The sequence below is a fragment of the Scyliorhinus torazame genome, chromosome 18 (assembly GCF_047496885.1).
Source record: "Scyliorhinus torazame isolate Kashiwa2021f chromosome 18, sScyTor2.1, whole genome shotgun sequence".
Taxonomy (NCBI): domain Eukaryota; kingdom Metazoa; phylum Chordata; class Chondrichthyes; order Carcharhiniformes; family Scyliorhinidae; genus Scyliorhinus; species Scyliorhinus torazame.
The window spans coordinates 106,711,721-106,727,246 of NC_092724.1; the positions used below are offsets into that span (position 1 = coordinate 106,711,721).

Sequence of the window (15,526 nt, forward strand, 5' to 3'; positions counted from 1 at the left end):
TGATCAGATGGTTGGAAAAGAACAGGTGGAGGATGAGGCGGATATTTTAAGTTCAGGAAAATTGGCGGAGTTACAACAGAAAGATGTAGAAAAAAACAGATTTATCAGAAAGCATATATGGAAGAGGAATTTGAGTGTAAAATTTTTATAGGCCTCCTAATAGTTCTAGGGATGTAGAGGAAAGGATGGCGAAGATGATTCTGGATATGAGCGAAAGTAACAGGGTAGTTATTATGGGAGACTTTAACTTTCCAAATATTGACTGGAAAAGATATAGTTCGAGTACAATAGATGGGTCGTTTTTTGTACAGTGTGTGCAGGAGGGTTTCCTGAAACAATATGTTGACAGGCCAACAAGAGGCGAGGCCACGTTGGATTTGGTTTTGGGTAATGAACCAGGCCAGGTGTTGGATTTGGAGGTAGGAGAGCACTTTGGGGACAGTGACCACAATTCGGTGACGTTTACGTTAATGATGGAAAGGGTTAAGTATACACCGCAGGGCAAGAGTTATAGCTGGGGGAAGGGCAATTATGATGCCATTAGACGTGACTTGGGGGGGATAAGGTGGAGAAGTAGGCTGCAAGTGTTGGGCACACTGGATAAGTGGGGCTTGTTCAAGGATCAGCTACTGCGTGTTCTTGATAAGTATGTACCGGTCAGACAGGGAGGAAGGCGTCGAGTGAGGGAACCGTGGTTTACCAGGGAAGTGGAATCTCTTGTTAAGAGGAAGAAGGAGGCCTATGTGAAGATGAAGTGTGAAGTTTCGGTTGGGGCGATGGATAGTTACAAGGTAGCGAGGAAGGATCTAAAGAGAGAGCTAAGACGAGCAAGGAGGGGACATGAGAAGTATTTGGCAGGAAGGATCAAGGAAAACCCAAAAGCTTTCTATAGGTATGTCAGGAATAAGCGAATGACTAGGGAAAGAGTAGGACCAGTCAAGGACAGGGATGGGAAATTGTGTGTGGAGTCTGAAGAGATAGGCGAGATACTAAATGAATATTTTTCGTCAGTATTCACTCAGGAAAAAGATAATGTTGTGGAGGAGAATGCTGAGCCCCAGGCTAATAGAATAGATGGCATTGAGGTACGTAGGGAAGAGGTGTTGGCAATTCTGGACAGGCTGAAAATAGATAAGTCCCCGGGACCTGATGGGATTTATCCTAGGATTCTATGGGAGGCCAGGGAAGAGATTGCTGGACCTTTGGCTTTGATTTTTATGTCATCATTGGCTACAGGAATAGTGCCAGAGGACTGGAGGACAGCAAATGTGGTCCCTTTGTTCAAAAAGGGGAGCAGAGACAACCCCGGCAACTATAGACCGGTGAGCCTCACGTCTGTAGTGGGTAAAGTCTTGGAGGGGATTATAAGGGACAAGATTTATAATCATCTAGATAGGAATGATATGATCAGGGATAGTCAGCATGGCTTTGTGAAGGGTAGGTCATGCCTCACAAACCTTATTGAGTTCTTTGAGAAGGTGACTGAACAGGTAGACGAGGGTAGAGCAGTTGATGTGGTGTATATGGATTTCAGCAAAGCGTTTGATAAGGTTCCCCACGGTAGGCTATTGCAAAAAATACGGAGGCTGGGGATTAAGGGTGATTTAGAGATGTGGATCAGAAATTGGCTAGCTGAAAGAAGACAGAGGGTGGTGGTTGATGGGAAATGTTCAGAATGGAGTACAGTCACAAGTGGAGTACCACAAGGATCTGTTCTGGGGCCGTTGCTGTTTGTCATTTTTATCAATGACCTAGAGGAAGGCACAGAAGGGTGGGTGAGTAAATTTGCAGATGATACTAAAGTCGGTGGTGTTGTCGATAGTGTGGAAGGATGTAGCAGGTTACAGAGGGATATAGATAAGCTGCAGAGCTGGGCTGAGAGGTGGCAAATGGAGTTTAATGTAGAGAAGTGTGAGGTGATTCACTTTGGAAGGAATAACAGGAATGCGGAATATTTGGCTAATGGTAAAGTTCTTGAAAGTGTGGCTGAGCAGAGGGATCTAGGTGTCCATGTACATAGATCCCTGAAAGTTGCCACCCAGGTTGATAGGGTTGTGAAGAAGGCCTATGGAGTGTTGGCCTTTATTGGTAGAGGGATTGAGTTCCGGAGTCGGGAGGTCATGTTGCAGCTGTACAGAACTCTGGTCCGGCCGCATTTGGAGTATTGCGTACAGTTCTGGTCACCGCATTATAGGAAGGACGTGGAGGCTTTGGAGCGGGTGCAGAGGAGATTTACCAGGATGTTGCCTGGTATGGAGGGAAAATCTTATGAGGAAAGGCTGACGGACTTGAGGTTGTTTTCGTTGGAGAGAAGAAGGTTAAGAGGAGACTTAATAGAGGCATACAAAATGATCAGGGGGTTGGATAGGGTGGACAGTGAGAGCCTTCTCCCGCGGATGGATATGGCTGGCACGAGGGGACATAACTTTAAACTGAGGGGTAATAGATATAGGACAGAGGTCAGAGGTAGGTTCTTTACGCAAAGAGTAGTGAGGCCGTGGAATGCCCTACCTGCTACAGTAGTGAACTCGCCAACATTGAGGGCATTTAAAAGTTTATTGGATAAACATATGGATGATAATGGCATAGTGTAGGTTAGATGGCTTTTGTTTCGGTGCAACATCGTGGGCCGAAGGGCCTGTACTGCGCTGTATTGTTCTATGTTCTATGTTCTATGTTCTAAAACAGAGTGTTATTACCATAAAAGTGATGGCTTGATGAGAAAATGGAGATCTTTACATATGCAGGTGGATGAAAAGTGGACAGATGTTCATCAAGTAGTATTGCCGGTAGGGCATAGAAAGGAGGTGTTGCGAGTTGCACATGAGGTACCAGTGGGAATTCATTTGGGAGTAAGGAAAACTCAAGCTAAAATCCAGAAACAATTTTATTAGCCTGGACCACATAAAGATGTAGTTAAATTTTGTCGATCATGTCACACATGTCAAGTGATAGGGAAACCTCAAGCAGTGATAAAACCAGCGCCCTTAATACCCATTCCAGCATTTGAGGAACCTTTTACAAGGGTCTTAATTGATTGCATAGGACCGCTTCCTAAAATGAAAAGTGGGCATCAATATTCTTTGACAATAATGGATATGCCTACTAGGTTTCCAGAGGACATTCCAGTACCTTATAAATGAAATGAAAATCGCTTATTGTCACAAGTAGGCTTCGAATGAAGTTACTGTGAAAAGCCCCTAGTCGCCACATTCCGGCGCCTGTTCGGGGAGGCTGGTACGGGAATATTTACAATATTACGGGAATATTACAACTAAAAAGATTGTGGAGGAGTTATTTAAATTCTTTTCTAGATATGGGATACCCACAGAAATACAATCGGATCAAGGATCAAATTTTACCTCGAGGTTATTCAAAGAAGTTATGGATAGCTTAGGAATAAAACAATTTAAACCAACTGCGTACCATCCAGAACCACAGGGAGCGTTAGAAAGATGGCATCAGACATTAAACACAATGTTGCGGGCTTATTGTCACGATTATCCAGAGGATTGGGATAAAGGAATTCCATTCATATAGTTTGCAATTATGGATGCAGCTAATGAGTCAACCAAATTCAGTCTTTTTGAACTAATTTTTGGTCATGAGGTAAGAGGACCACTTAAGTTGATAAAGGAAAAATTGGTGAGTGAGAAATCAAAAATTACATTTTTGGATCACGTGTCAAATTTTAGGGAACAATTAAATAGAGCAGGTGAATTGGCGAGACAACATTTTAAAGTTTCATAACATGTGATGAAACTGGTAGCGGACAAAAAAATCCAAAGTTCGTAGTTTTGCCAGTGGAGATAAAGTTTTAGTGTTGTTACCAGTGGTAGGTGAACCATTAAAAGCAAGGTTTTGTGGATCTTATCAGATTGAAAGGAAATAAAGTGAGGTGAATTATGTGGTAAGAACGCGAGATAGAAGGAAATCGCACCGAGTGTGTCATGGGAATATGCTTAAAAGGTACTTTGAAAGGGAAGGCGAGCAAACGGGGGAGGTTTTAATGATTCTAACTCAAAGAGACGAACCAAATTCCGATGATTTTGAATTTGACATACCTCAAATTAAATTGGAAAATGAGGATGTTCTTAAAAATTGGGATAAATTGTTGAGTTACCTTCCAGAGGAAAAATGGACTGACCTGAAAGAGTTATTGATATCACATGGGCACGTTTGTAGAGATAAATTGGGAAGTACTAAAATGGCTATACATGATGTAGATATGGGAAATGCTGTTCCAATCAAACAACATCCATATAGACTTTACTCTTTAAAATTGGCACAGGTTAACAAAAGAGATTGAGAGTATGCTTAAAAATGGCAAAATTGAAGTGGGTTGCAGCCAATGGAGCTCGCCAATAGTGATGGTACCTAAACCAGACGGTACCCAACGGTTGTGTGTGGACTATAGAAAGGTTAATGCAGTTACAAGGACGGACTCTTATCCTATCCCACATTTGGAGGATTGCATTGAGAAAGTGGGACAATCAGCTTTTATTTCCAAACTGGATTTACTTAAAGGTTACTGGCAGGTACCTTTATCCGAAAGGGCGAAGGAAATTTCAGCTTTTGTGACTCCAGATGGTAAAAAACAATTCAAAGTTATGCCATTTGGCATGAAAAACACCCCAGCCACATTTCAACGGTTAACTAACAAAGTGGTTTCAGGATTACCCAATTGTGCGGTATACATCGACGATCTGGTAATTTTCAGCCAGACATGGACAGAACATTTAAAACATCTGATGGAGTTATTCGACCAACGTCAGGTGGCGGGTTTGGTGGTAAACCTAGCCGAAAGTGAATTTGGAAAAGCCCAAATCACTTTCCTTGGCCATACAAACGGACAGACTCGAATGGTCATATGAAATGTGAAGACAGCAGTTATTGAGGCGTTTCCAATGCCCTCGACACAATGGGAAATAATGCAATTTCTTGGCATGAGTGGATTTGATCGAACATTTGTGAAAAATATTTGTAGCGTGGTTGCTCCACTGATGGACTTGCTGAAGACACATCAAAAATTTCAGTGGACAGCGGAGTTTCAACAGGCATTTGACTGTCTGAAAGCTGTGATAACTAATGCTCCTGTGATGAAGAATTACAAGGGACCCTGTGATCAGATTGAACTAAATTATCTGACTTTAAAGAGACATGCCGAGGCATAGAGAAATGGATGGATCGTACAGAGACCTACTTGTCCAAAGAGACTGTCAATCGAAAGGGATTCCAGTTGGAGGAAGAACAAAAAAATGGACTATATTATTGTACCTGTTTGCGTGTGTGGTTTTTTAAAACAAAGAAGTACATTTACTGTGTGCATTTCTTAAAGGATATTGAAAAGGTGAAAAATGAAACCACCTTGAAGTTGATGGGTTTTTGTTCTTGGGGGGAGGTGTCATGTGAGAGTACCTTTAAGAAATGGGCGTTTTTATAGAATAACTGTAGTGGGTGTTCCTTTGAGAAATGGGTGTTTATTACTGCAGTGATGTCAGAGTGTGAGTGGAGCTGGGCTGTCTGTCAGCTTTTAGTTTCACTTTGAGAAAAGCTTGGGTGCGTCTGTGCCTTTTTGGTTTCGTTTCAGTGTTGGAGCTGAAGCCAGACAAAGCAGGTGTGTGGTTGCTCTCTCTGCCATCAAAAGACTATCTCTTTATCAATTGGTGAATTCAGAATTATAAATGTTTTCAGTAGTGAATTTAAACCTGATGTGCTTCTGTTAAAAGGTGTTTCTTTTGTCTTCTGGATGTTGTTTGGCAATTTATTAAGGATTACTTAGTGTTGTATTCTTTGGGGGTTGTATTTGAATTAAAGGTTGCTAAGGTGTTCACTGTATGTTTTAAAAAGGTTAACTTGAGTTCATAGAATAAACATTGTTTTGCTTTAAAAAATACTTTTCGATTTCTGCTGTACCACACCTGTAGAGAGTGTCGTGTGCTCCCCATACCACAATCTAGTAAAATTTGTTGGTCAGGTGAACTCCATGATACACTTTGGGGTTCTCTGAACCCTGGCCCATAACAGCACAGAAACGCAGTGCCAGTTCAGATAGTACATCGGATAGTGAACAGGTCCACAGGAAAAGGTCAAAAACTATTGAAAGGACACCCCACAGCAAAAGGGAAAGATCAAGCAGTAGCAGTACAGAACGAGATACCAAGCGGGAGAGGGGACGTAGTTTTTCAAGATCTCAGAACATGAGTCAGACTACAAATGCTCATAGGAGTAGAAGCCCACATGCATGTGAGATTTTGGTGGCTTCCAATAAATTAGATGAAAATGTTATCAAAGATGCCAAACAGCAAGAATTGCATAGTCGGAGTGAATTTGGGGTATACACGGAGGTACCGTTTGGGGACAAAGAGCTCTATCCCACAGATGGATTTGCACGGAAAAGGTTCTTCCGGATGGAACTTATAAGGCAACGGCCAGGCTTGTGGCAAGGGGATTTGAATAAAACTTAGAAGATCAGAATTTAAGGGTAGATTCACTTACGGCAGGAAAGGTTATTTTGAAGATCTTCTTGGCTCTGTTAACCACAAAGGCATGGGAATGCAAATCTATAGATATAAAAGCTGCCTTTTTAAATGGGCATCAGCTCCACAGAGACATTTTTCTCTGTCCTCCTAAAGAGGCAGCTAACACAGAAGGGGTACTCTAGAAGTTGAACAAATGTGTATCTGGATTGAATGATGCATCTAGAGTCTGGTACTTTTCAAAAGGTCAGTTTTGTTAAAGTTAGGCTGTTGCCAGTTGAAAGCAGATCCGGCAATGTTTTACTGGCACTATAAAGGAAATATTTCTGGCATCTTTATGATGCATGTCGGTGATTTTTTGTGTGGTGGGACTAGTGATTTTGAAGCTATTGTAATCTCTGGTTTGAGCAAAGAATTCAGGGTTGGAAGTTAGGCTTCCGGTGCATTTAAATATATTGGACTGGAAATCGGAAGACTAAGTTCGGGGCAACTTTACATCAGCAATCTTATTTGGACAGCTTCACCCCAATAGCAATTAGTCGTGCCTGGGTTTCACAAAAAGACGCAATGGTTTCAAAGATGGAAAAAGAGCAACTGTGAAATTTAATTGGGAAACTGAATTGGTTAGGTAGACAGATTAGACCGGACGTGAGTTTTGATGTCTTAGAATTGAGTACAAAAATGAATGATCCCAAAGTGGAAGACATAATAAGAGCAAATAAAGCGTTAGTCATACTAAAAATGCAGGAGTGTGTTTTGAGGTTCCCGGTTTTAGGTGACCTGAGGCACTTAAAACTCATAGTTTATAGTGATGCATCCCATGCAAATGTATGTGATGGGGTTTCAAGCGCAGGAAGTTTTATAATTTTCCTTTTGGGGAACAATGGTAAATGTTGCCCTCTTGTGTGGGAAACAAAGAAAATAAGGAAAGTGGTCAAAAGCACTTTGGCTGCTGAGACGTTAAGCCATGTAGAGGCGATGGATATGGCCAATTATATATCTCAGATATTGACAGAAATTTTGGGATTAGGGGATTTAGGTAATATACCTCTTGAATGTCACATTGACAATAAATCCCTGTGGGAAAATGTGCACTCTACAAAAAGTGTCAATGAAAAAAGGTTAGGAATAGACATCGCAAGTTTGAAGCAGATAGAACAGAGAACATAGAACATACAGTGCAGAAGGAGGCCTTTCGGCCCATCGAGTCTGCACCGACCCACTGAAGCCCTCACTTCCCCCCCTATCCCTGTAACCCAATAACCCCTCCTAACCTTTTTGCTCACTAAGATCAATTTATCATGGCCAATCTACCTAACCTGCACGTCTTTGGACTGAGGATGTTGGACAGAGGGGAAATAGCAAAAATTAAATGGGTTGACAGTAGCTATCAGACTGTTTGTCAGTTGTCAGACTGTTTTACAAAAAGTGGGGCTATCTCCCAGAAACTTTTGGGTATTGTTAATGAAGGACGCCTGTTTCTGGGACTTTTTTTTTCCAAAACAAAATGAAAAAAAAAGGAAGGGGGGAAATTGCATTTGTGTTTTTGAGTTTCTTGCAATTTTATTTTCACCTAATTATTTTTTTTCTCCAAGGAAGGGGAGACTGTTAAGCAATGGGTTAAGAAACATTCCAATTAGTTGTCTCATTTATGTTAAGTATCCAATAATTGACACTGATATATAAAGAGGCTTCAGGTGACCTTTGTGTCAGGTGATGCGAAGATATAGTTTTGTGCAGAGTCTGTTAAAGTGAAATAAAGGTGTTTGTAAGAGGAGCAGTACCTTTGACTCTTTATACAACAGCAGCTATACGTCTAGCACTTTAAGACTATGGATTATTTTAAATAAAACAATTCTGAAGGTTTGATGATAAAGCACAGTGGACCGTAACATGGCTGGAAATATTGATGCTTGAGCTATCTGATATCACGTGCCTTGCACCAACGTCACTGAAGGTACATGCAACATAGTTTTTTTGTAAACATCAGTTTGAATCAATGATGACAGACTGAAATGTTGACTCTAACTCAGGTACAAAAACAGTATTGTACCCATGCTGGATCAACCTGAATACCATTTCAGCATCTGTAAACTCATTGAACTCGAGATGTTTCATGTTGTTCTGCTTCAGTGTCTTTCGTTGTTAACATCAAGTAAAGCTTAACAGTGCAGAAAGAAATATACTAATCCCATGGAGCGCACAACATGGAGCTGAATGCCTGCAGTTTATACTGCATTAGCTGTTGTAAAATGTCGCTTTCATGTGACCCTATGGGATCCTGGCACATCATGAGCTTAGTGCTTCTATAAACCATTGCGAAGTTGGAAGTAAGTCTTCACTAATTCTAACTCCCATTATTTTTCAGTTACCAAAGCAAAGGAGTAAATGATTTTTGGGAATGGGGGGGTTGGAAGGGTGGCTGATATCTGTACTATGATCCCAGACCAGACCCCAACAATGGCTAGGTACTGGACCGAAACCTGAATATTTCTGTTTATTTGTAAGACTGTGCAGAAAGAATGATTCGCTCCAGGAGTTATTGCATTAAGAAATAGTGCTTGGGTATTTTTAAAGCAAACGTTATTATGAATACAATTTTAAACTTTTTAACTTCACACCCGAAAAAGCATCTTACAATTACCCCTTAACCATTACTCCTCAATTTTCTATTAAGCAGCAAGAAAAGAAACATACAGCTCTCAATCTATCTTAAAAATCAGAGTGGCATAGGGTAATACTTGCTTCACAAAACAGATTTGGAATCCTGTTAAAACCCCTTCAGACTCTGGCTGACTATCTTCAAACAGCTGGTTCACCTGGTGAGTTTCTGTTTCCTCCTTGTCCCCAAACAAGACTGCTCTGCTTTACACGTTACCCTTTTATAAATATCTTACTTTGGGAGAATTGTGAACTCACATCAGGCAGATCTGAATTCAACTCCTCTCCCCAAAGCAGTCTCCAAAAACTAGCTCTCTAAAACTTTTCAAAATGTCTCTCTGCATTCCTTGGCTCCACCCAGCAATGACCTCAACTCCCCAAGCGGAGAAACAAATTCTCTCTGCAGGCTAAAAAGCACATTAACTCCCCAGAACTTTCCCAGTGAAACCACAGTTCATTAGTCCAGATTGAAAAACACATTCCTTTGTCATTTTCACCTTCTGGCTGCTAAAAGCACCCAGCCCTGCAAAACAGAATGCTTTAAAACAAATTTGGCCCCTGCAGTCAAACACACCCTAACCCCAGGCTTTTAACCCTTAAGTTATCCAATACTTAGAATACAATATTTCTAAAGTCTTCCAGTAGTCACACCTGGATAAATTGTTTTTTGCAATTGTCTTACAATGATAATATTGGCTTATTGTCACAAGTAGGCTTCAATTAAGTTACTCTTAAAGCCCCTAGTCGCCACATTCCGGTGCCTGTTCAGGGAGGCTGGTACGGGAATTGAATCTGGCATTGTTCTGCATTACAAGCCAGCTGTTTAGCCCACTATGCTAAACCAGCCCCTGACCGGTTGAAAGTATTTCAGCATGACCTCAAGAAGCACGAGAATCTGTTTCCCCTCCACTCCAATGGAGGAGAAGCTAGCCTCCAAATAATACACAACCAAGTTTGTAACTGGCCAAACACATCAGTGATTGGGAATGTGGTGACCAACGAATCCATACCTGGGCCTCTGGCTCTGTTGTCCAAAGACAATCTCAATCCAAAATTGCCCTTAGTGTTGGGTGGGGTTACTGGGTTATGGGGATAGGGTGGCGGTGTTGACCTTGGGTAGGGTGCTCTTTCCAAGAGCCGGTGCAGACTCGATGGGCCGAATGGCCTCCTTCTGCACTGTAAATTCTATGATAATCTATGATAATCTATGAAACAACGCTTCACCACCTAGTGGTGTGGCAAGCTTCTAATTGTGCTCCACTACTCCACAACCCAGCCACTAAAGTATTTAAAAGGAAGACTAACCACTAAGTAATTTGAGCATTGAAAGGAGCTGTGTCTAATCTTTGAAGTGCTTTTCTTTAAAAGTGGTTTGAATTTTGTCCCATAAATTAAGTCTAGATAGATGGAACTGCATTGTTGTTTCTAATGGTTGGTTGGGAGTGCCAACACTTTCCAATATACCTAAATAATCAATACTATATAATCTATATTATCATTAGACAGCTTCCCTTAGAAGGGCAATAGTGATAGCTGATATGTAAACTGGAAAAGCTGCACTGGTAGAGTTACAGGTGTTTTTTTAAGGTCAAAGTCCTATTGGAGATGTATGGCGATCACTTATGCACTCTAGAGAAAAATGTGATTGTCATATAGCTGATTCTCCACCCAGAGAAGAATGCTTAAAATGGAGGCAGATATTTTCTTGCCTTGAACATGCCAATCGTCATCCTTATTATGACAGACCTCATCAGAAATAAGGGGCTGTATTTTCGTTGCTGAGTTCCAATCCCAGTGTTGGGACCAAATCTTGTTGGGCAACCAGAAATGCCAATTGGGGGGACCCGAAAAAGATATTGGAGGAGGTACCAATTAAGAGGCTGAGTCCAGGAAACCCCTCCAATTAAGGATGGTGGGTGGGCTCCACATCCAGAAGAACGAATCGGAGTGCCCAAGGCCCTGGGTGACCATGGGGAGGTGGCATTGCCAATGTAAATGGGAGAATGTGAGGACATCTCAAAATTCAGGCACCTCTGAAAAACTTTGAATGTGTACAAGTGTAATGTAACCATAGCTGCCAGACCAGAATTGTGGCGGGGTAACCGTTCCGTAACATGATCTGGGACCAGTAGATGTGGCCTTCTGGTAATTGTCGCTGGAAGGGTTGGGGTTGTGACTTAAATGAGGCTTTGCTGGCCCCTCAGCCTCCCACCTGGAGACCAGCTCCATCCATCTACTGGGCTTTGGCCTCAGCCCATATGCCATCTGGAAAACTCCAGGCAGTTTTCAACTTAACTAGCCTTAATGGATACTCACTGCTGGATGATGGGACGTGCATCCCTCAGAATAGGCTGGAAATGGAAATATGCCAGCAGACTGGCCAGCAGCATGAAATTGTAAGCATGCCCACTTCCCAACTCTCGCATTCACAGAATGAAAATCCAGCCTACGTCAAAACATTGCTGACCATGAAATCAACCCTTCGTTGGAAGTGCGACGCTGAATTGATCCAATGTTGCAAGACTTGCCAAATTGTGATATTCTGTTCCCTTTTTTTTGCCTTCATATGGCTTCATTCATTATTGTGCAAAAGCATGATGTTAGCGGGTGACATGGAAAGTTAATTCGTTAAGTGGAGTTCCCTCAGTGACCTACACTCCTGTACCTCAGTACACCTCTCTATTTAATGACACTGCATCTATTTAGATTTGACCACAGGCTCTCCCTGAGCAACATATCAGTTCCTGATCTTATCCTTCTTATTTGATTTTAAACAATGCTGCTCCACTTAAAGGTTACTAAAGGGTACTTCTGTTGCTCTGCATAAATAGCCCAGTTTAAAATATTGATAAAATAACAGGAGGAGTACTGAGGCTAGCAGTGGAATTAATTAATGGCATGAGATATGCTTTAGCCCTGGGAGTTTCAGGGATCTCATGACTGCTGGTCACTTCTGCTCTCTCTTCCCAGGCACTGACAGCAATGACATTGCCTGCACTCACTGTTTAATTTTAGATGTGAATATATTGTGTATGTATATGGTTTTGAAAGTATCCAAGAAAACACGGAGAGAGAGGGACAGACTGACAGTGAAGCATCTGCCATTAGTCGATACAAGGTCTTGCAACAATTAAGATTGCCATTGACTGACCATAATCCAATTTATACATTAATTGTGAAAAGATAGGGCGGCATGTGGCTAAGTGGTTAGCACTGCTGCCTACGGCACTGAGGACCCGGGTTCGAATCCCGGCCCTGGGGCATTGTCCGTGTGGAGTTTGCACATTCTCATCCTGGGTTTTGCATGGGTTCAAAGATGTGCAGGTTAGGTGGATTGGCCACGCTGAATTGCCCCTTAATTGGAAAAAAAATAATTGGGTACTTTACATTTTTTATTAAATTGTGAAAAAGTTTTGTATCCATGGGATTAATGTAAGTCTGTAATTAAGTGTGCAATGTAACAACATTCAGGTGTTTGTGGTCATTGTGTGAAAATTGGTTATGAATATCTGCCAGGTCGCAGGGTGAGTTTGCATCCACTGGTGCAGAATCAATAGAGAGTTGGCCAAGTTGGAAATCTGAAATAAAAGAACTTAAACGTGGTGAAAGTACATAGCAGGCCAGGCAACATCAGAAACTAAGAGATGAGTCTTCCGATGAACTTGAAAGCAAATCCAAGCTTTAGTGCATATCTGCAGTTTCCGTTTTTATTGCTGTCTTGTGGCATGTCGTAGCATTCAACAATGAGTCGCTCCTGGTAACAATTCTAGTTAGATTGAAAAATTGCACCGTGTCCTGGAATCAGCTCCTTTGCGCTGAATTAGCTGACACCAGTTGATGTCATGGTTTACCATCATTTCCTTGGGCCTGAGGAGATGAAAATGTCTGGCAGAGTTGCTGCTCCTGATTGCTATCCAGCCATTACTACCAATAAACATCGGTGTGTGATGCCAGATGAGGATAGGGTCAACTTGGTTATCATGTCAGATAGCCACGTGATAAGCTCACACCTGGAGAATATGTACTTGGACAAAACACCAAAGCGCTATCTCTGAAACTGCATTGGAATATGAGCTATAAGCAGAACGTGGAGGTGGGGTGTGAGAAAAGAACAAGTTGACTTGTGAACATTAGCCTCGCTGATGCTTTTAATAATAATCTTTTTATTGTTACAAATAGGCTTACATTAACACTGCCATGAAGTTACTGTAAAAAGCCCTGAGTCGCCACATTCCGGCACCTGTTCGGGTACATCGAGGGAAAATTCAGAATTAGCAGCTGGTACGGGAATTGAACCCGCACTGCTGGCCTTGTTCTGCATCACAAACCAAAACCAGGGGCGAAATTCTCCCGAAACGGCGCGATGTCCGCCGACTGGTGCCCAAAACGGCGCCAGTCAGACAGGCATCGCGCCGCCCCAAAGGTGCGGAATGCTCCGCATCTTTGGGGGCCGAGCCCCAACATTGAGGGGCTAGGCCGACGCCGGAGGAATTTCCACCCCGCCAGCTGGCAGAAACGGCCTTTGTTGCCCTGCCAGCTGGCGCGGAAATGGCATCCCCGGGCGGCGCATGCGCGGGAGCGTCAGCGGCCGCTGACAGTTTCCCACGCATGCGCAGTGGAGGGAGTCTCTTCCGCCTCCGCCATGGTGGAGACCGTGGCGGAGGCGGAAGGGAAAGAGTGCCCCCACGGCACGGGCCCGCCCGCGGAACGGTGGGCCCCGATCGCGGGCCAGGCCACCGTGGGGGCACCCCCACAGGACCCCGGAGCCCGCCCGCGCCACCTTGTCCCGCCGTTCAAAAGGTGGTTTAATCCACGCCGGCGGGACAGGCAATTTAGCGGCGGGACTTCGGCCCATCCGGGCCGGAGAATCGAGCGGGGGGGGGCCCGCCAACCGGCCCGCCCCCGCCGAATATCCGGTACCGGAGACTTCGGCAACCGGCGGGGGCGGGATTCACGGCAGCCCCCGGCGATTCTCCAACCCGGCGGGGGGGGCGGAGAATGACGCCCCAGATGTTTGATTTGAATCGGCATCCAAAAGACCAAGAATTCTGACTTCAGGGGCTAAATTTCCATTTTAGTTCAGCACCCTGATTTTGTGATCAACTGCAGGCCTCGAACCCCCACCATGTCAGGAATGGTCGCTCAACACAATTGCCATCGGATTGACTAATGAACAGACAGACGATGGGCTCAGTATCCAATCAAAGATGGCAGGCAGCACTGGGGTGACAATAGGAGGCTCTCTAGCACTGAGAGAGCAGCGATCTATCGATGCATAGAAGGGAGAGAGAGGATGTTTCAAGATGGAGGCGATCTCTCAGTACTTTTAAAACTGTCAACATTTAAAATGGCCACGGCTGCCAGACCTCCATTATGGAGGTGGAAAGCCCCTTGGCGGGGTCAGCCTGTGGTCGCAGCTGCTGCTGTTGCTTCTTCTGCTTTAGTTATGTGGGTATCACAGACTAATTGTGACCATTCATAAGTTCGCTGTGGGGAGGGGGTGTTAAAAATGTCACACGGAGCACTGCAAAACTGATAGTCTGTTTGCCCAAGGTGGGTTTTCTGACCCCTGCCCTCAGTCTCACCTCCATCAGGCTTTGCAACTGCAGCTCGAGGGCGAACCAGCTGAGCACATCTGAAATCTGCTTGTCACCGTGACTGACTGCACCAAGCAATATTTCCCCGAACATTTAAGTGGTTTTTCATTTAAAATGTTAAAAGGTTCAAAAGGAACCTTTTGGAGTGTGGTTTTCCATTGAGTAACATTCTACTTTTGAGATCATTTGAGAGGAGCCATGCTGAGTGCTCTCAAAATGTCAGCCGTGACTCACAGGCTTGGTACTGCCAATGGTCAGGTAAGAACTTTAGAATTAAATGGGGAAGGAATGTGGACATAGATCAAAAAGTGAGGCATTTGTGCTATATTAGCATTTATGATCATTTAAAATGATTGGAACGCGATAGAAATAAGGCTGCGTCAGAGCAGATTTGAAGTTTTACCTGACCCATTGTAAATTAGCATTAGTTCTTGTGGGGTTAATAGGCACTGGTGGGTTTTATCAGATGCTGTGGAGGAGTGAATCGTTGTCTCTAATTTTTTTTGTTTTTTCCTGTTCTCAACTTAACAGATTCTTCTGACGAATAAAGAAATAAAGCCAATGGAGCTGGACTTCCTGCTTCGATATCCAGCCCAGCCGGGAGTCTCTAGTCCTGTGGATTTCCTTTCCAACCAGTCCTGGGGTGGCATAAAGGTATCCATTTCTTACTCCTATGTTTCAGTCGCTGTAGAGGTCAGGTCCACTGGCACATTAGCTGCCAAAAAAAAACGGAGTTGAGTTTTGATGAAGATTTTGATTCTCTCATACACCTTGGTGGCAATGGCCAGG

The 15,526-nt window shown here is 43.3% G+C and overlaps 1 protein-coding gene across 2 annotated transcripts in view; it reads left to right on the forward strand.

Moving 5' to 3' along the window:
• Positions 1–15,526, forward strand: part of dnah9 (dynein, axonemal, heavy chain 9) — a 779,494-nt gene that overhangs the window by 568,482 nt on the left and 195,486 nt on the right. For both annotated transcript variants that reach the window (XM_072483125.1, XM_072483126.1), the window contains one exon: positions 15,269–15,391. In XM_072483125.1, the coding sequence (XP_072339226.1) occupies positions 15,269–15,391 (123 nt within the window). The remainder of the gene's footprint in view (positions 1–15,268; positions 15,392–15,526) is intronic.